Source organism: Phaethon lepturus, unplaced genomic scaffold (assembly GCF_000687285.1).
Source record: "Phaethon lepturus isolate BGI_N335 unplaced genomic scaffold, ASM68728v1 scaffold10945, whole genome shotgun sequence".
Classification (NCBI taxonomy): Eukaryota; Metazoa; Chordata; class Aves; order Phaethontiformes; family Phaethontidae; genus Phaethon; species Phaethon lepturus.
In genome coordinates, this window is record NW_010539875.1 from 2,116 (window position 1) to 21,597 (window position 19,482).

The 19,482-nt window shown below is 39.0% G+C and overlaps 2 protein-coding genes across 2 annotated transcripts in view; one reads left to right on the plus strand and one right to left on the minus strand.

The window, feature by feature from the left end:
- Positions 1-2,171: 2,171 nt before the first annotated feature.
- Positions 2,172-5,338, plus strand: LOC104620906 (chromosome unknown open reading frame, human C17orf58). Its single transcript, XM_010287261.1, has 4 exons — positions 2,172-2,518; positions 2,645-2,725; positions 4,367-4,558; positions 5,135-5,338. Exons 1-4 carry the CDS (start codon positions 2,314-2,316, stop codon positions 5,320-5,322), a joined length of 666 nt encoding a protein of 221 aa, XP_010285563.1. The 5' UTR covers positions 2,172-2,313; the 3' UTR covers positions 5,323-5,338.
- Positions 5,339-9,381: 4,043 nt separating this feature from the next.
- The window catches only part of BPTF (bromodomain PHD finger transcription factor), a 57,303-nt gene continuing 47,202 nt past the window's right edge, over positions 9,382-19,482 (minus strand). The window contains exons 28-32 of the mRNA XM_010287262.1: positions 16,671-16,844; positions 15,540-15,732; positions 14,459-14,543; positions 12,351-12,537; positions 9,382-10,292 (exon numbers count right to left, since the gene is read on the minus strand). Of these exons, the coding sequence (XP_010285564.1) occupies positions 10,256-10,292; positions 12,351-12,537; positions 14,459-14,543; positions 15,540-15,732; positions 16,671-16,844 (676 nt within the window). The 3' untranslated portion in view covers positions 9,382-10,255. The remainder of the gene's footprint in view (positions 10,293-12,350; positions 12,538-14,458; positions 14,544-15,539; positions 15,733-16,670; positions 16,845-19,482) is intronic.

Below are 19,482 nucleotides of genomic sequence, written 5' to 3' on the forward strand. Positions count from 1 at the left end.
TCTGTTAACATTCAAAGCGGGGCTGGGGCATGTTTGCCTTTGGTATCAGGGGAGGCTAAACACGTTACTACAGATTCTTGCCTGAGCAGCCCTCTTCAGCTGTAGTCTTTTCAGCAACTGGTAGCAGTAATCACGTAAGGGCTCAAGAAAGAAACGTTTCAACATCTTTGTGGGATGGGAATGTAAATTGCAATATTTGATTTGTCAGCATTTGAAAGAATTAAGAGCACCTGCCAAAAGCAAGCGGCTAGCTGGTGCCATGAATCCTGCTAGCCATCATTCAGCAACTGAAGTTTGACTTGCTTCTGCATGTGGGATTTTTATATTTGTATGTGACCTTTCCCTTTTAGTCTCCTTCCCCTCACCTGTAGACTCCAGATTTCTAATTTATTTCAATATGCTCTGTGCTGTCATGTGTGCCTGTAGCAAGCTGTCCTAAACAGATACTTTTTTTAGTACCTCCTTGATGGAACAGAAATAAGGTATACATCTATTCCATTGGGAAGGAGCTGATTATTTGCAGTTGTATTTCTCAGGTTGCAAGAGCTAGACAGAAATACGCTGGTACAGGAGAACAAACCTCAAGGTCCTGAACAGATTGAGCAGAGAAAAAAAGAGCTGTTTCTTGTTAAAATCCATAACTAAGAAGGCATGATAAACTGGTAGAAAAGTATACTTATAAAACCATGCCCAAAACACCTGTTCAGAGTTCACAGCTTCATCTTGAAACATCTCCAACACACCCTTGCCTATTGCTTTCTTTAGCTTGGACTTCTTCCACCCCTTTCTTCATGGACATTCTTTTGACTTTACGTGTGGCCAGCCCAAATATCAGGGAATCTTTCCCATGACAGCAGCTGGTGAGAGCAAAGGGGGAGAAGTGGCAAGGTCAGCAGTTGAGTCAGTTATAGAAGATAAACCAGGACGTTGTTCATCTGCGTATGTCAAATATCTCTTTTCACATAAGGAGTTGGGATCAGCCTCCTACACGATGCTAACCACAGACAGCGAACACCCAGACAGCGGCTGTGCGTGGGTGAACTGTTTTAAAACTCTGCTGGCTAACTAAGGCACACACTGAAGGACTAAAGTAAAAGGAAAATGAACTACAAGAGGAAATTTCTCTCTTCCCAGGCTAAAGGGAAGCTCATTTTGCTTTGTGAGGTTCAAGTGATCAAGGTGAAGGTATAAACGAAGGCCTCGATGACTGTCCAGCTTGCAAGAACCATGTCATTAAGCCTTTGCATTTTTCACTGGATTCCCAGACGCTTCCTCTCTTTCTCAACCCTTGTCCTCTCAACTTAAGAAAAGCCTTGAAATAATTGTTACTCAGCAGCAACAGCCTAGCTACCAGACTATGGTACTGCTACTATACAACTCTGTAGTGCAAAAGTCAGAGACCAAAACCTGTGGATAAAGATCTTTTCAGCAGCCCAAAGCTGCTGAAGAGTCCAGATGACATTGTCAATAAGGCATCCCATGGATGGGAAAACCAAATAGTTCTGTTGTCATGGTCTTTTAAACAAGCATCCCAAATGGCAATGTGAACCTTGTTTCCTCAGATGTTCCCTGGAGATTCAGGCTTTTGAGAAAAGGGTTTGTTTACAAGTCATGTTTTTAATTTGCAACAATAATAAAGTAAAAATGCAAATCTCCTCTGTTTTGCTCACACAGCTGCATTCTCTGTACCGGGCCTTACATGTTTGAGTACAGAAGAACGAGGAGCTGTACTACATTTCATCTGCTGAACTATTTATCAGTTATATTGGCTTACTGTTGAAGGCCTCGCTCACAGAGTAGAGCCTCAAATCTGCCAGGCACTTCCCATTCAGAAGCACATGGAATAAAAAAATGGAAATGTTCATTCACTCTCCACTTTTTTTGTTTGTAGGACCCCTGCCCTATGCCGAGAAACCCAGTCAGACTCTCAGCAAAGACGCGTATAGTTCAGCAGACGCTGCTCCTGGCCAAGTCAAACTGCCAGCCTGGGGCACCAGCAGCGCCAGAGAGAATGACACCGAGCGCTGGCGTCTGCCTCCCGCAGACCTGCCGCAGCCAAAACCTCCTGAAATCATCTCCCTCTCATCTGACAAGAAGAAACGCGCCAAGCCTTCTCTAGAAAACAGCACAGGGCTGAGGAAGCGCCTCGTGCAGTACGGAGGGGCCCTGCCTCTGGAGAGCCCGACCGAGGGGCCTTCTCCTGCCTCCTTTGACTTCAACCACGCGAACAGAAAGCACGCGGATAGACGGCTGGCCAAGGCTGCCAACAGCGTGTCGGCTCACTTCCGTCACGCAGCATCTTCCTATCAAAAGATGACATCCTTCGTGGAGGCTCATCCTTTTCCAGACTCCGGAGCAGTGGAGTCGGATGACCCTAACACGCCGGATCATTTCAACCGACCAGGCAAGATGATCCCTTACAAACGTACTGATCCCTTCAAAAAGATCACCAAGCCCTCCTGGGTCACCAACCGCCAGTCGTCCAGCTTGCCGTACCACTTCAGCGCGCTGAAGAAAGGTAAGGGGTAAGAAAGACGGCTCTGGCAAGGGGTATGGTGAACTTTCCAAAGATTGGCTGGCCTAATTTGGATGAAATACCCCAAAAGGGCCTGTTGCTGTCCCTCAGTCTATGTGCCTGTTCTAGATGCTGATAAGGAAAAGGCATGTCTGACCGAGTGCAGGAAAGAGAGAGACGAAGTGGAGGCCTACTGCGCGAGTGAATTCGGTAAGCTGTCCCCTCCCTGAGCCACGCAGGCAAGCAGAGGCCTTCTTCATCTGCCACGGACATTTCACTTCTGCTTTTAAGATACTGTTTCACTGAGTATGTTAAGTAATTACTTACTAAGTACACTAAAAGGACCCATCAGAGCTCTTCATAAATGTACTGCAAACAGTACCGAGTCTCACATCAGCCTTTCCCTACCTTGGGCTGGTATTGCTCACTCTTCTGTTTCCTCTACTTTCCACTCCTGGGAGGAAGACAGTGTTCTCGCTGCTGGTCAACAGAACTGAAAAGGCCAATTGTTTCACATACTCTAAGATTAAACACTGTAGCTGTGCTACTTACCTCTTCCTATTTAGACCAAGTTTGTGGTTTGGGGGGCCGAAGTTTCAAACAAAAATAAAATGGTGAACCAAACAAAAGTAAAACTGTGATCCTTTCTGCATAGAGGATTCTTCTTGAAGCTCCTTAGGATTTAATGTCGTTAGTCCTTGTGTCCAAGCAGACGTAGCTAAAGATGGTAGAAAATAGCTTGGCCTTTTTGTACTGAATGTTTAAGAATAAGCATTTTCTGACTGAAATCTTGCCTTGCGCTTACGAAGTTGTGAAATAGATACCAACTTTTTCTCACAGTATTTTAAGAGATAAGCAAAATACATGCCTGATGGTAACAGATGTTTCCATTTGTAGAATATAAACACGGTAGGAGACATCTGTTTTCTCTAACTGGAGAAGTCAGGAAGTGCTTTCTACAAATGCTATATTCTTTATTTTTTACCACTCGCATGCATTCCTGTCAAACGCAAGCCCTTCTAGCAACCTGACCTTTGTATATTTTGGCCTTTAGCAAACGGCGGTCTCATTCCTCTCTTAAATTGAAAAAGACAGGTAGGAAAAAGACAAGTCTGAGCAACAGAGCAGCCAAGGTTCCATTGCAGTGATCAGAAAGAGCTTTACATTCTTTTACATTTACAGTGCAGATTAAAGAATGACTGAAGCAAAGTTCTCACTTGGTGAGGCCGGTGTAACGTCAGTTATAGAAGTCCTATTTGCCTTATCTGCCTAACAGGTGTGTTGTTTTCTGATTCCAGCAGTCAGCTCAACACTTGCGATTCCGGCAGTCAGCTCAACACTTGTCAAAACCAGAAATTGGGTGGACAGCAAGAGCGTACAACATGGCCTGCTTGGTGCCCTTGCCACTTGGTATGACAAGGGCCTTTTCCTTCAAAAGCTGGAGCATTTCATTAGCAGTTTAGCTTTGTACTTCATTGTGAAGTTTTAAATTTGAAAATTTTACGTTGTTAGGGAAATATGTCCGCTTTTTCCATATCAGGATGGAAAACAGTGCTAAAAACGTAATTTTCTTTTGAAACATTTTATAAACTTCACTAAGAAACATCTCAGATCTGTAAAGCGTAAGGTGAGTAACTCAGCAAATACTAAAGTGATGACCTCATCAAACGTGATTATTTGAAGCAAACTCTACTTTCAAGGCTGCCCAGTCCTGAGCCAAATAATTTCTGCTGACGCACACTTTACAGCATTTTAAATGAGAGCTTTCACATGTACCCTGAGTTGCCACCCAGATACCTAATCTGATGCTTGCTTTTTTTTTTTCCTCCCCCCCACCCCGCCGTAAAATAGCAGTGAATGGAATCGTGTATAACATCGAAAGACTGGGGAATGGAGTCCGCTTCATTACGCTTTTAGTAAACAGCGATGGATTATACAAGATGAGTCGCCTGTATATTACTCCTGATGCCTTCTTCTTTCGAGTTCACATTCTAGTCGTGGATACTTTGAACTGCAGTAAACCATGTCCAGACTTTAAACTTGGTAAATAATTCCAGTTAAATACATTCCACTGTTCCTCCTGTGTGCAGTACAATTTTAGTCTACCCCAGTTTAATAGGCTTATCCTGGCTCATTATGGAAAAAACCCCAAATGTATTTTTAAACTGGAAGACTTTTTGCCTCCCAGTTCCTCTAAACTTTCAGAAAAGAACCAACTGCGTGAAGAAGCCAGGTAGCAGCGTACTCCTTTTTTAACTTCATCCAGTTCCAAAATGATTGCAAGAGTTTTCAGGATTGCTGAAAAAAATTAAGCAGGAGCTTAAGCTGATGTCTTTATAAGTAGTTCAGTTTTCCTTCTAAATGCAAGTTTATCAAATACCAGTGTTTCCCCCAAAAGGTTTCTAATTGCAATACGAGACAGTAAATCATTATTTCTGTGCAAGCACAACCCGCAGGTCCCACTGAAGTTCAGGGTGCCGCTCTGCTAAACCACACGTTCAGGATGTATTTCTGCAGGATACAACTTCACCTCTAGCCATAAAGCTGTTGCCCTTAGAGCGAGTGTAGCGAATGAATCCATGCTTGCTTCATGGCACGGAAGTCTCGTTTATTTTGCAGGCAGTAGGTACATTGTGATGGGTCGGATCTACCACAAGAGACGACAGATCCCTGCAAACCTGCTGCAGTTCCTGCGAGGGCACCTGAGGCCAGGGGATGGCTTGCTCAGAAGCAGCAGCAGCTACGTGAAGAGATTCAACAGGAAGAGGAGTCGCAAAGTGCAAGCAGCACACACCAAATGCAGATAAGGCTTCAGTAACCTCCGTGTGGGACATGGGCAGCTGCAGAATTCACCTACCAGAATAAACCTGGCCATGGTTTAGCAACAGCGGAAGGTAGTTCTCATGTCTGAAAGTGGTTGTGATAGGACATTTGCTTTTGTGCTTTAGCAAACACTGACTGAGTGTTTTGACTAGGTACCTATATGTTGTGAAATTTAGCACAAAAGTTAGTCTAGGGAACATTCACTGGTCATGAATTTGCTCCAGCTGTTTTCAGAGGCACAGGTTATTATTGCCACCCCTGCTGCAATGTACCCCTAATAATCTGTAGTAAGTGTAAAGTAGAATTCTGGCGGCATTATTCTAGGTACAGAGGTGGTAACTGCACTTTCAAATCCTTAACCTTGAACAAATGTTACATGACACCATAGCTTTATCTAAAGAGGAGTCCGTTGTGTTTTCGTACAATTCTGCCCGAAGTATTACATGCATTTGATTCAAAAGAAACCAACAAAACAAAGTATCATTTGCATTGTTTTCGTATCCTCAGGCAGTCCATGCTACTTTTATCATTCTTCAAATTTTCACATGAAGCATACAAAACAGCTGTGTAGGTATTTCAGTATATGAACACACTAACTGAAAGCCAATCACGTAACTGCGCAACACAAGTGCCCAGTTAGGCGTCGCAGTAACGGCACAAGTTCATGCCGAGGAATGCAAAATAAGCACGCGATTGCATGCACGTTCTGTATGCCTGGTTACACTGTCAGTTCCTTAGAAGTTCAGTCCTAGAACTGTGTACTGAATGTCATTTGCCCGTGAGAAATACTACCACGTTGTTTGTACTTGCACATCAGTAAAGTTACTTTCTGAATCAAAGATACAATCTTTTAGTACCTTTAATGTGGTGGGATGTAAGAGCCTGTGAAACCTCTGCAGAGGGGATCTTAATGTTTACTATTCCAAGAGACAGTATTCACAGATCGTAAGTCTTTAAAAGAAACCAATGAAATGTTCGTGGGGTTCTGAAAGATCCAAAAAGATTACGGAATGATGTTAAAGAATGGCATTGCCTTGTTTGATGAGTCGGCTGGGGATTTTAAGATACATATTTATATTACAAAAAAAGGGAAAATGCAGTCTAGCATAAAAAAATACACATACAGTGACAGGTATGATGTGACCTGGAACAGGAAGCAGGGGCTTCTCTAAGCTGTTTCTGTTTTGAAGCAAAGGTATTTCTAACACCGTCCTACCTCTCATACACGTCTGCAGCTTGACTTGGTGGCGCTGAAAAGCTACGGAGTAGCGGATGGGCACTAAGTCACTCTCTGAAGTACTTCTTGATATGGAATAGGAACCAAATACAGAGAGCAAACATCGTATTTTGGAACCCAGAAGACTGTTCCTACAGGACAGAAATATACGCACTTTAAAAAATACACTGTCTCACTTTTGTTACATGAAAGAAGAGTTCGCATGGAGCGCCGCATATATAGATGGAATTTTCCTGAGAGACCTTGAGGAGGCTTTTGGCTTGGCAGAGCGACTGTTCCTGGCAACGAATCAAAGCACCGGCGTGGGCTGGGAGGGACAGGAGAAGGAAGGAGGAAGGGTTGCATGTGCATCTCCAGTTTCTTCGTTTCTATTTTCAACCAGAGTCCAGGGACTAACCGGCAAGTCCAACAGTCATCCATTTGCCCAGAACAGCAATTAAGCACCCTTCCCCACCCCCAAGACATTATCCTAATCTAAAACAGGCAAAGCGTGGGCACAAAAACAACATCCATGCCTATATCTGATTTTGATTGTCTCTCGGAAGAGATAAATAATAGTGCTAATGACATCCAAAGCCCGAGTAAAGTGCCAATAACTGACGCACGTCTGCACCACGCTCTCAGATACAGCTATTGCTCTAGAAGCAAGCCTGAAGAGCAATTCATTCCGTGTTCTCTTCTTGCGTTACAAACTCATCTTAACTTTCCCTTCTTGCTTGGAAGGTCACTCCTTAAAGTGTCTCCAGAACAGCTGAGCAAGAAGCCACTGTACTTCACAGCCCAACTGAACTACAGCTGAAGCAGGAGCGTCACTATTGTTCTTACTTCTCACCAGGGTTATCACATGCTAACGAACCTACTGCAGAAAAAAAATTCCTAGATCAAATGGATTTCCACAATCTTGCACTCGATATTATAAAAACCTCACAGCATTAACGACACTGAGAAAATGGCAGCACTTACATGCAATAGCTGCCACGGTAATTTTGATACCTTGCAGTTAGTAATTTTTTTTCGCAGCAGGATAAGCATGAAAATTCTACAGCCAAAACACACAGAGATCCAGGGGTACAGGAATATTGTTGTCCTCCTGCCTTTCCAGGGGTTTGCTCAAGGCTTTTGGGTAAGGCCAACTTTTTATTCTACCTTAAATCCCCATTAACTTCTGCATGAGCTAAATCTAGATCAAGGATAATTGCTTCAAATTTGCTTGAGGACACAAAAAGCAAATCAAGCTGGTGTAACTCACATTCTCAAAATCTGTGTTACAATATATTACCATTTTGAAAAAAATGTTGCAATAATTTATAAAAATACAAAGAGGAGGACGACTGAACAGAGATCACAACTCTTATGAACTTACCATGCTTTTAAAGAAGGCGGGTACTATTTACAAGTGATGTATTTTCTGTGACACCTTTTAACTATACAGGATCACCACGAATAAATCGAGAAAAGCACCTCAACCTACTCACTGGCAATTGAAAACACTAAAAAAGGCTCTTGGCAAGATTAAATTTCATGTATGGATTATTTCCCTAATCAACCTGATTCACTGGCAATTATATATAATCTGGCAAAGCCAAAACCTATATACAATAACATTATCAAATGTTTCATTAGAAACACCACCAAATCAGTGTCAAACACATTACTTTATTTGTCTAGGATGATGTGTCCTATAAGGTACAAAAAAGTGCTCTTCAGTTTGCCACAATTAGTTAAAAACATAGCAATCTATTGCCTACAGGTAGGAAAGTTTTGAATGATGTCATATATATATTTATATATGAATAAACAGTACAGAGATACTGTGAAGTTTCGATGAGATGCAGGATATGTTCAAATGCTGTTAAAAGTTGAGATTTCCCCTTTTTGCATTAAAAACACAATGCATACAATATGCAGCATTTTTTTAAACGTCAAAGGACAACATAACCTAAATGCAACTACTCTTCCTTAAATTTAAGCAGCGTAAATGGATTATTGTTTTCACATTGAACAATTATTTTTAGTTTTCACATATAGGTTAAATGACAACATGTGTATGTACAAAACCCCACGGGTTTTTATTAGATAAAATTATCCCAGAAGAACCTGTACACCTGAGCCTGTAAGTGTAAGAAAGTGTGGTCAGTAGCAACATCTTTTTAAAAAAAAATAACAGAAGAGGTTCTTGCATAGCAAGGTGTGAGGTTAAACCCAAAAGGAGCTTATCCATAAATCGGGTAAATCCCAGATCACTGTAGAACAGAAGTTAACTGTGAATTAGAGCCAAAGCTGGTCAAACGGTTGAAGAGCCGCATACAAACCCCGGCTGATTAACTACAGACAGGTAACTACTACGAGCAAGTCATTTATATACGCAATGTGAAAGGGATGGATTGGAAAGAAAAAGCAACGTCATCTGCAATTTGCATCTTCTTTTGACTTCAATTCACCCCTCATAGTAGCGCTCCTCACACAGGAGAGCACGGAGCAGTCCAGCACGCCTTCCGAAGATAAAATTACACTTGGTACTTTACATTCCTAGAGTACTTGGCAAAATACCACTTAATTCAGTGGTGGGCAGTGACATTTCACAAAATACTTCCTACCATGTTATCGGTTACAGTAATTTTGGCATCACTGTAGAAATCTCGTACAGGGATAACAGCTGCTCAAGAATGAAACGTAGTAAATGCTACCTTTGGAGCAAATTAAAGTCAGATCTCCCTGGCCACTTCCCTCCCCTATTAACTCGCAGTATCTGAACAGATCCCCAAAGTGTTACAAACATACTAGCGCACACTCAAAGACACCTACATCTGTGGGGAGAACAATTATCTCCATTTATTTTGTTTCATATACATCCATATTTTGAATTTTAATACAAAAGAAAAAAATTAGAATCTGACAAATGTTTACAAACAAGATACCTTCAAATAGATTTTACTCATTTCAGTCTGGTGCAGAGTAAATGACAAATTGTACTGTTATATTCAAGGCAACAGAGTCTGTAGTCCATGACCACTTAGCCCAACTTTTATGCAAGCTTAATTGTTTTTATCTACCATGAATGATAAACTCATTGTTGATTCCCAGTTCTGTGTGTGTGCACATGTGTACATAGCAGCTCCTTTCATAGAAAGAAAAGACAGAGGTCTTCTTGTACTTTTACCTACAGGAATCATGTTAAGATACAGAATGGATTACATGTAACCGGGGCTGGATTTTATAAGAAAAAATAATTAGCTGACAAATGAGGGCAGCAATAAAAAAGCGTCTTTTTTGCAACAATAAATAAATACAGTCAAAGTTTTCTGTGTGGACTTTAAACCAGCTTCTTCACTGAAGAACAGACGTGGCATTTCCATGGAGTTAAACGTGACCCCATTTACTGTATCTTTTTTTCTTGCTCTCTTTCTCTCTCTCTCTCTCCTTCAACAAAACAAAGTTTTCCTGCTTCTGCCACAATAGTACAACAATTTGATCTTGACAAGAAAGTGGTGCTGCTGATTTTTATTTCTTTGTCCTTTGGACAAAATAAGCCAAGAATATAATTTGACTGTTGTGACCAATAAAAACGCAGTTTACATCAAGTCTTGTCAGGATAACCTGACTAAAAACATCTGGCTTCTTAATTAAAAATTTTCAGACAACCAGATTCTTGCTCGTGTGTTAGGTTAACACGCTGAACTCTAAGAAGCTGTAGACTGCAGTTTGTTGTTATGGGACCTGCAGAATACAGAAGAAAGTGAAGAATTAAGCACCCTTCATTTCGGAGACATGGTTGCTGCAAGGTGTTGCCAAGGGTAAATCACAATGAGGGAATTACCACCATGTTGCTTCCATTTATTTTTTTCCCCTTCGGAAAAAAGAACACTTAAAATAATTCTCTCTGAATTTTAAGCATATTTTCTCCTACAGTATACAAATATTTCAGTACTTGTAAAATGCAGTATGTCACTGGAATATTCCAAAATGCCTGAAATCAGTTTTACTCTCATATATTTACATAATAGTAGTCCATCAAAAGGAAAGCAAAAAGACATTTTTAATTGTGAATATTTATAATAAGGTATACTTTGTTTAAATTTATTCAAGAAGTCTTTGGATTAAGTTAATAGAAAAAAACTGAACAGGCATGTTAAAAATCACATTTTTGCTAATCAGAGTTCAGCAAAACTCCTCTTTGACATTCACAGTTTTATTAGTGACTGAAAATAAAACAATAAAATACATGGTTTCCAAGATGAATTTTCATTTCTCTCAATACAGTATTCGAGGAATGGGACAATTTTTTTGTTAATACAGTTACGTTTACCAGCATATGTTTGCTGGTAACAAAAAACAAAACCCCAACATTTACTTTTTAGACAAATGAGCTGGATTTTTAGGGCAGTTTAATGTCATTGAATTGTACAATAAAAGAAAGTGACCCCAACATCCAGTTCTGACTCCAGTTAATAAGTTCAGACTAAAGATATCACAATCTGCAAGAAAAGAAAGAACATGGATGGTATAAATGAAAAACAATAACAAATAAGATGCAGCAATGAAATTAGTGTGCGAGCAGTGAGTGCTGGATAACCAGCTAAAGCAAGATGATGGAAACATGAGTTGAAAACTACCTCATAAAAATCATTAATACAGTATTAAATCGGAAAGAAAAACGCTGGACAAATTGATTTGATCTCACCCCTTCTTATCAATCCTACTCCTGTTGCATATAGGAAATTAGACAGCTTCCACAACAATGGATATAAAGGGAAGCTTTCAGCTTAGTTAATTACAAATCAATATAATCCTGCATTAATATCTGAGGCTACCAGTCTGTTACAGTTTTGACTGCTACAGTCAGACGGACAAAGTTAACTACTATACGTATACAACTTCTGAGTAATGCTGAAAGGCGTCCAACATTTGTAACTTGGTTACAGTTGGCTTACGTTGGAATACAGCAGTGATACAGAGAAAACTCTGTACTCCGACAGTGTTTTGAGCAAGCTGGTTTTAGGAACAGCTGTACAAAATACCACATTGTGATTTGACTAGTGCCATACAGCTGCCACGCACGTGCTACTCGACAGAATCGGCAAGCAACAGAAAAAAAAGCGTAGCAGAGTTGCACATTCTCTTTCAGGAATGTCTATGTTAGGGAAATACTCTACATTGAACCCTCTACCGAAAAACATTATAAAAAAAGTAAGTTTAATTTTAAATACTTAATTTTGAATTATGTTTAATTTTCCATATCTCACTTTAAGCCTTACTTATTCTCTCCGTTTCAAATTGGTAAATTATAAAAAGATGAGAGAAGGTAGTAAAAACTAAAGTGTTTTAATTTTTCTTTGGATTATAAGCTTCATAGAAGGATTGTCTCTTTTTAGCTTCTGAAAAGTATTTATCGCAGAGTAAAACATTACCAGAACTCAGAACACCACAGTATTTGTCCTGATCAGAAACGATTCTCAAGAAGAATTCTGCAGCAATGACTTAAAGCATCATTCAAATTCTCTACATTTATGATATTGCTGAAATTTGCATCTAACAACTCATTTCAAATAAATATTACAGAGTAACCTCCACTAAATAATATTTAACCCTTAACTTTGATGGAAAATGACAGCTGGCTATTACAGAACATTTTTTTTTTCTTTAAAAGAAAAGCAGTTGTCCAAGAAAGCGCATGGAGAGGCAAATCCCTGTACGAAAGCAAGGTAAGCTTCTAAAAGCATTAAGGAGATTTTAGAGGACAACAGAACATCTATGATTAGGAACACATTAGCTTACCTGCTTGCCTTAAATCCTTTTAGTTTCTGTACAAAGAATGATTCAAGAACTTCAGCACATTGGTAAAAAGGGGAGTCACTTGGATTGTAGTAACGACAGTTATCAAAAATTTTGGTCATATCTGCCACAAACTCCGTGACCTTTTTGTAGTAACGTTTCAGTATTCTTTCTTCCATGGTGGCAAGGTCTTTAAAGAAACCAAAGATTATTAAAATGAGAGATTTTCATCCTCAACAGAAGTTTACATTGTCAGACTGTGGGAAACAAAGCCTATCTAGGTTAGTTGCTTTTCCAGGAATGCTGGTTGTGAGGTGGTGACACCAGTAGGTCTCCTTCAGAATAAATGCTTATGCGTGAATATGTTGTGTGCAGCTAAATTAAAATGCAAGTATCAAAATGACCTTGGAAAACTTGGGTCTTTGCAGGAAGCTACTTGGTTTTTCTGAAGAAATTAAGGAAAAAAAACCCAAAAAGTCAGACAATCTGGATTCAGGTACTTGTACTTTATTTTCTTTACAGCCTTCACTGAGACCACAAGTCATACATGTACATGTAACAGCTATCTAAACCTTCTGATTGTTTTTAATTTGAATTAATTACTTGCTTCGAATGAATTATCAATTTTCATGGGCACATGCTCATTACCACATGGCACAGATGAAAGATTTCAAGTGTAGGATCATGCAAAATCCTAGTGCTCTAATTCTTAGTGACTAGACACATAAATGCGACCAAAATGGTGAAGTGGAGCAGTCATTGTCCTATTTTAATGCAAAGGCAAATTAAAAAGAGGGAGAGGAACAAGAACTGCCAATTATAAATATGCTTGTATAAACGTACAGTGGCACTTTTAGCTGGAAAAACAATGACCTGCCCTTGGAAAATGCCCTTAAAGTGCTTACTTTGAAATGCCAGCAGTGCCAGAATATGTGAAAATAAATGTAGATGGGCCTGATTACCTAGTGTATTTTACATATTTACTTCTATATACATATAGAATATGTATACAAATATACATATTTACTTCTATACCTACAAGTGTATTTTCCTGCTAGTTAAGTCAGAAAGGGCTAAATGCCCTTTTGTTTATCCACTCAATCATCATATGCTTCATTATATTATTATTGAGCTTTCCTTATAAACTTTAACCCCACGGAATAGAAGTTGTTTAGCATTTCCATAACACCACAACCCAAAACTTTGGAACAGAAAAGGTCACAATTTCTGAGCAAAATATTATTTTCAGTCAACATACAATTTTGCCAAGACAGTAAGCTTAACTTTCCTATTTCTAGGATCAGTGAGGAGTAGGTGGGAAAGCTCAAATGATACACTAGCTCTCATTTAGACGTACAAAAAGGTATTGGTTCAGTAACTGGAAGGAAAGGAACAACATTTAGCAACACCATTTCTTGCAGGAGGTAGATTTTCCTAAGAGGTTTCACATTCAAGTGTTGATCTAGCTTACTCCTAGCTAACTGGTAAGGTCTAATAAGATCAGAGTAAAACACTGTAAAGCTGCAGCATCTCCTCCTTCACTTTCCCCCACATAGACAACCTTTGAAATAATTATTTTTCCTACAGCTTTGAAGACAAATTACATATAATACAAAGTTTAGTATACTATCAAACCAAATGAAGGTAATTTTGAACTCCATCTTAAGTTGCGTGTCACATTTAACTGTATTAGCACCACTTCCTCTTTAAACCCTAGAGTACGTACCCCACAATGCAGGAGGAACAGATGCAGAAAAGGACAGGAAAAATCCAAGCAAAGCAAAACATAGCAAAATTTTCCTCTTGAAATAAAGTAATTTAAAAACAAGAATTCTGTCCTACTGCTGCACTGAATTTCATATTTTGTAAGTTAGACCAACGGTATTTAGGGTTAAGGAGTCAGCCTAGAAGTAGATTTATTAACCCTCATGATCTTCTAAATATATCAATGAAAAATCACATTGTCTCATCTGCCTAACTGCAAAAACTGTGTATTCTGCAAAACACAAACACATCTTTAAGATCCCTGGATGGAAATGGTCAGCAGGTAACTAATTTGATATTCAGAAACCCAAATCCACTCACTCACGCTATTGCTCAGAAACACTTACCCATTGGTTCTTTAATAACACCATAATAATCTGGTGCATCATTGGGGTCTACTGGTTCTAGGAATGGCCACGCCATCTTGTGAGCCTGTCAGAAAAAGAAAGAAAGATATAATTACCAAAAAATTTTAAGTTAAACTAGCACTATTTAGTAGCTAAACATTTTCATTATACTTTTATCTGTTGGAGTCTTGAGTTGAATTTAAGGAAGAAGTGCTGCATTATATGAAAAGGTAGCTAGTTCTCATCTGACGACGAAATAAAGTTTTAAAGCTCGATGTCAATGACCGAGGAGTTGGTATTCAGAACAGGAAACAATGTGAAATTCAGACATAACAGGATACTGTGCTAAACAGGCTGCACAGAAAGGTACGTAATGAATTTCTTGAGAGTGTTTGGCACTTCTTACCTAGAAATGGGCCACTGTTTTCACTTTCAAGAACTCTAAAATTAATTTGTTTTCATAAATGTCTAAAAAATGTAGAACAATGCAAAATGCTACTCTTTGAGGATTTCTGTTACCACACAATTATTTTATCAAAATTCTTGAAATTTTTTTACAGTTAGAGCACAAACTACATTTGGAAGTGACAGATAAACCAGAAATATACTGTAACAGACTGTGATGTAATTCTTATTATCAGGATGCCATCATTTACATGCTGATAACAACTTTCCGTGACAACACTATTGAAATTAGTGACTCCAGGATTAAAGTACGGAAGTGTAGATCAGAAATCATATAAAACTAATCTGAGAACAAAGTGTTGCATCTTCTACATCCCGTGCAGTTAGGCTACCACTCTGCCTCTTGGTATTCTAAGGAAACCTGCTTCCTTTAGAGAGTTTAGTTTCACTAACTCAGAAGCAAATGATATATGAATTATTGTAAATATTCCTCAGCACAATAATGCAAATCATGTTTGCAGCTGACAAAGTGACATTTCTCACAAAAAAAGAGCGCGCTTTGCTATTTCCTTTTTAAAAGTCTAAAACAACTAGAGAAATCAAAACGCACTCCAAGACTCACTAGATACGTCCTGTACATTAAAGTGCTCCACTTTGCTGCAATCCTTGTTCTCACCTGTAAGGAACGTAGTACTCTTCTTAAACCTTCATAATCTTTATCAGTTAGTGGACTGAGTACAGTCATGGCATCTTCTGTGGACTGACATTGCGGACACACATATTCATCAATGAGATCTGCCTCACTTTGTAATATGCCAACACAGCGCCCATGATACCAGTTCTGACATCGGTCGCAGCCAATGTAAAATCTGCAAGGTCCAAAAAACCGTTAGTGACTTGATCTATTTAACTTAAACATTACATTTAAATACATGAACCTGCAATCGCCTGCATACAAGCAGATACTCGGCATGATTAAATACAACAGTGTGACATGGTATTTCAGACTGACAAATTCCAATTACACTATTCAAACTGCTTTCGTATTTACAAACAGGCTAAATTACAGACCATTTCAAAATTAGTTCCTAAATTTTATACTAGGCACTTTCAAGCAATCACAATTTCAAAAATCATTCCTTTGCTTTACAGTTGAAAGGAACAGTGTAATGCCAGAAGTCTCACACAACCAATATTCCAAAACAATTCAAGATACATTTTGCACAAACTGGACTACAACTAGGGCTCTTGTTTCACTCCACACAAACAATTTTCGTATGGGAGCTTCAGTCTTGTAGTTGAATACAGAAGGGGTATTCTATGACACAAAGCCTTACAGTAAAAGGTATACCAACCATATACCCCCATACTAGATTATGCTTCCTATCCAGATCAGACTAAAGCACACACACACACAAAAAAAAAAAAAAAAAAAAAAAATCCACCAAACACTACATTTGTCTTTGAATCCTTCTTACTATCCCTTGTTAAAAAAAGAAAAAAAAGCAATCCCAATTTAAAGGACATGGTGGTGTGGTTTTGGTTTCTTTTTAATTAAAAAAAAACCCAAACAAACCCAAAGTAAAACAAACCAACACATTTTGACCACCCTGAAAACTTCATTTTTCCTAAACATTTACAGTATAGAAACATATTGGAGAGGAAGACAATTACTGAAAAGCAATTTGTATTACGAATGAATACAACATATGCAGAATAACTTCTTTTTTCTTTGCAAGGAACAGGAAACCACAGTCAGAGCAGTTGCTACCTAAACATTAAATAAGAGGTTCTTATCAGAACTCACTGTGACTCATCATAAGGTGTTCTGCAGATACAGTACAATTCCTCACTGCTGCCCTCTTGTGCCCGTTTACAATCATTACAGATGTACACATCCATTTTCTTAGCCTCCTTTTCTGTGATGCCAACACATTCTCCATGATACCAGTTAGTACAAAGATCACAGCCAATATAGAACCTAAAAGTATTCACAATGAAAATGACAATGTAATTGTCATTTCAAATGGCATGGCACTTTTCCCTGCATTTCTCTCTGATGCACTTTCTTGCTGGCCTACTTTCTTCAATTTTCTGTCTCAGTTTCCCTGCTTCCTGGTATTCTATCCTTACAAACTAACATCTCATGCTGCAGCTATACTGTCAGTAAGGTCACTTGGGTCAATTTTAAATTGACAGTTCATTAAAATGCACATCAATATGTAACCAGACTGTGACAAAACTGGGCTAAAAATGTATGTCTCCAAATGTGCGTGTGAAAAACTGTAAAAGGCACAAAAAGACAAGGCCAAAGAAAAAGATTTACATTTTCAAAACCGTAGCTCAAAAGCCACTGAAACATTTCCTTAAGATTTGAAAATGTAGGTCTCAGTTAATTTAAAAAACAAAAGCAAAGCGCATACACCAACTAGGAGTTACAAGTATACTACGAAGAACATGCATACCAGCCATGTGTAGAATACATATTGGTATAACATGATATGAAAGAAAATTGGGTCAGGACATGGTTGTCATAATTTTAATTGGGAGGGCACTGAAAAACAGATATTAAGCTACTCAAAATTGCAACGAATTGGAATGTGGACCATTCTTCAGAGAATAATGTCTACTCTTAGACACAGCTATGTGACGGAACCAGATATGGTATGACACAAAGTGAAGGGAACCAGGTACAGAACCATGTGAATGGGACCTTGCACAGAATGATGTGACAAAACTGTAAAATATTATGCAAGGATGTTTGACATTTTGCGTATGGATATCTCAAAACATACCTATGACTAGTGACAATCAACCAGATGGGCGAAGTTACACATCCATTCTCTCTGCCGAAGCAAAAGCAAGCTGACTCAGAACCTCGATCTCCCTGGATTTCAGAGACTGCCAACCACCTGCCACATGCTGCTGTATGAATTCCTGCCATCTTAGGTTGTCCGTCCACAAGCACCATCCACTGGACAGTACACACCAGCAACAGGACAGTAGCTAGCACATGCTCCACAAAATAAGCATCTCTAATTTCTTGGGCCTCTGCATACATCTGGGATACTCAGATCCTGCCTTTTCTCTTAATTGTCAGTGAGATAAATCCCCCAAAAAACAAATTAAAAAAAAAAAAAAATCACACAACCCAACCTTCCATAAAGAATGGACACACATAGCTCCTTCTGACAGCTATCAACAATTCGGCCTGTGTCCTCTTCCCAAGAGGGACTGCGTCTGTCTGCTTCTGGTGATCTGGAAGCACATTTACATCCAGGTGTAGATGCTAAACCTTGCCACTAGAATGCGGACCAGGCGTCACATTACGCTTTAACAAGTAAGTTGGAATCTAAGTAGGAATCTTAGAAGGATACCCTTACTGACTATCCTTGAAAACTGTACGAGCAAATCCCTTCAACCTTGAAGTATCACAAATGAGAACTAAATATAAGAGATTTGCAATAAAATACACAACACAATGACTTTTGAGGATTTACTACATCCTATAAAATTGCATAGGGTATTCATAATATACCACGAATTAGCCTTTCAAGCAGCACATCTATCTTTTCTGAAGTAGAAAAGACACACCAGCACAGAGGAGTATCTGATGCCTACATATGCATGGGGGAAAAAAAGGTTTACCAGAAAATTGTTTTAAAACTTGACTAATCCCTTTTCAGATAGTAAAAGGATAATGTAGTTCAACGGCACAGTCAAAATTTGTAAGAACATAAAATCCAGGATTCACAAAAAGCAAAGCAGCAAAACTGAATTGTATTGCTAAGGATACTACTAAGTTATCAACATTTCATTTTCTTGAAGTTTTATTCTGTGCATTTAAGCACAGTTCCCGATTCAAGCTACCAAAATTCATTCTATGACCACATTTTTCATCAGCTTACCTAAATGCCCACTGGAGTCAACAGAAAGAGTTAGTCTGACAATCAAATCCTTTTGCTCACAGAATTTGTTCATTGTATCTTGTATTTCTGACAGTTCTATCACTTACTAACAACAGTAATACACACACCTTTGGTATCACAACAAAATAAGAACAGGGTATCCTCCTAAGCTTACTGCATGACAGAAAGCCTAACGCAACGCACAGCGTTCTTACTTTAAGTAAGCTAGGTGACATCCCCAAGTAAGTAATGGTGAATTACCAACCAGGGCACCAGAAGTCTGCTATTTCTACCATGAAAATGGTAGCACAGAGAGTCCAATTTCCCACACACTGATGTAATGGTCAGAGCTACTGAGCAACCAAGGTGAAAACCACCCAAAGACCTCAACTTCATTTAAAACAAAACAAAACAGAAAACCCTAGAAGGAACCTCAAGAGATTCTCTAGTCCTGGCCCTAAATTTGGAATGAAGAACCATGATTGGACTGAAAGCACTACTCCACCTCTATTGTTTCTTTCTGTTATCAGCATTTAAACCACCACCAAATGGCACCAATTAATACTCTTTGGTATTGTCACTTGTTAAGCAGATACATACTCACTTGGAATTGGTCTGAAGTCAGATTTATTTTACATACATCTCCACATTGCTAGCAGTTACTAACCATTACTAACTACTGGTGTTAGTCACTTCTAGCTTAAGCAGGAA

What these genes read in the sequence shown, in the direction of transcription:
- LOC104620906 (XM_010287261.1), top strand. Translation starts at nt 2,314, where the DNA reads ATGACATCCTTCGTGGAGGCTCATCCTTTTCCAGACTCCGGAGCAGTG. An exon ending in CTTCAGCGCGCTGAAGAAAG is followed by an intron (nt 2,519 to 2,644) that starts GTAAGGGGTAAG and finishes TGCCTGTTCTAG; the next exon opens with ATGCTGATAAGGAAAAGGCA. An exon ending in ATGTCCAGACTTTAAACTTG is followed by an intron (nt 4,559 to 5,134) that starts GTAAATAATTCC and finishes TTTATTTTGCAG; the next exon opens with GCAGTAGGTACATTGTGATG.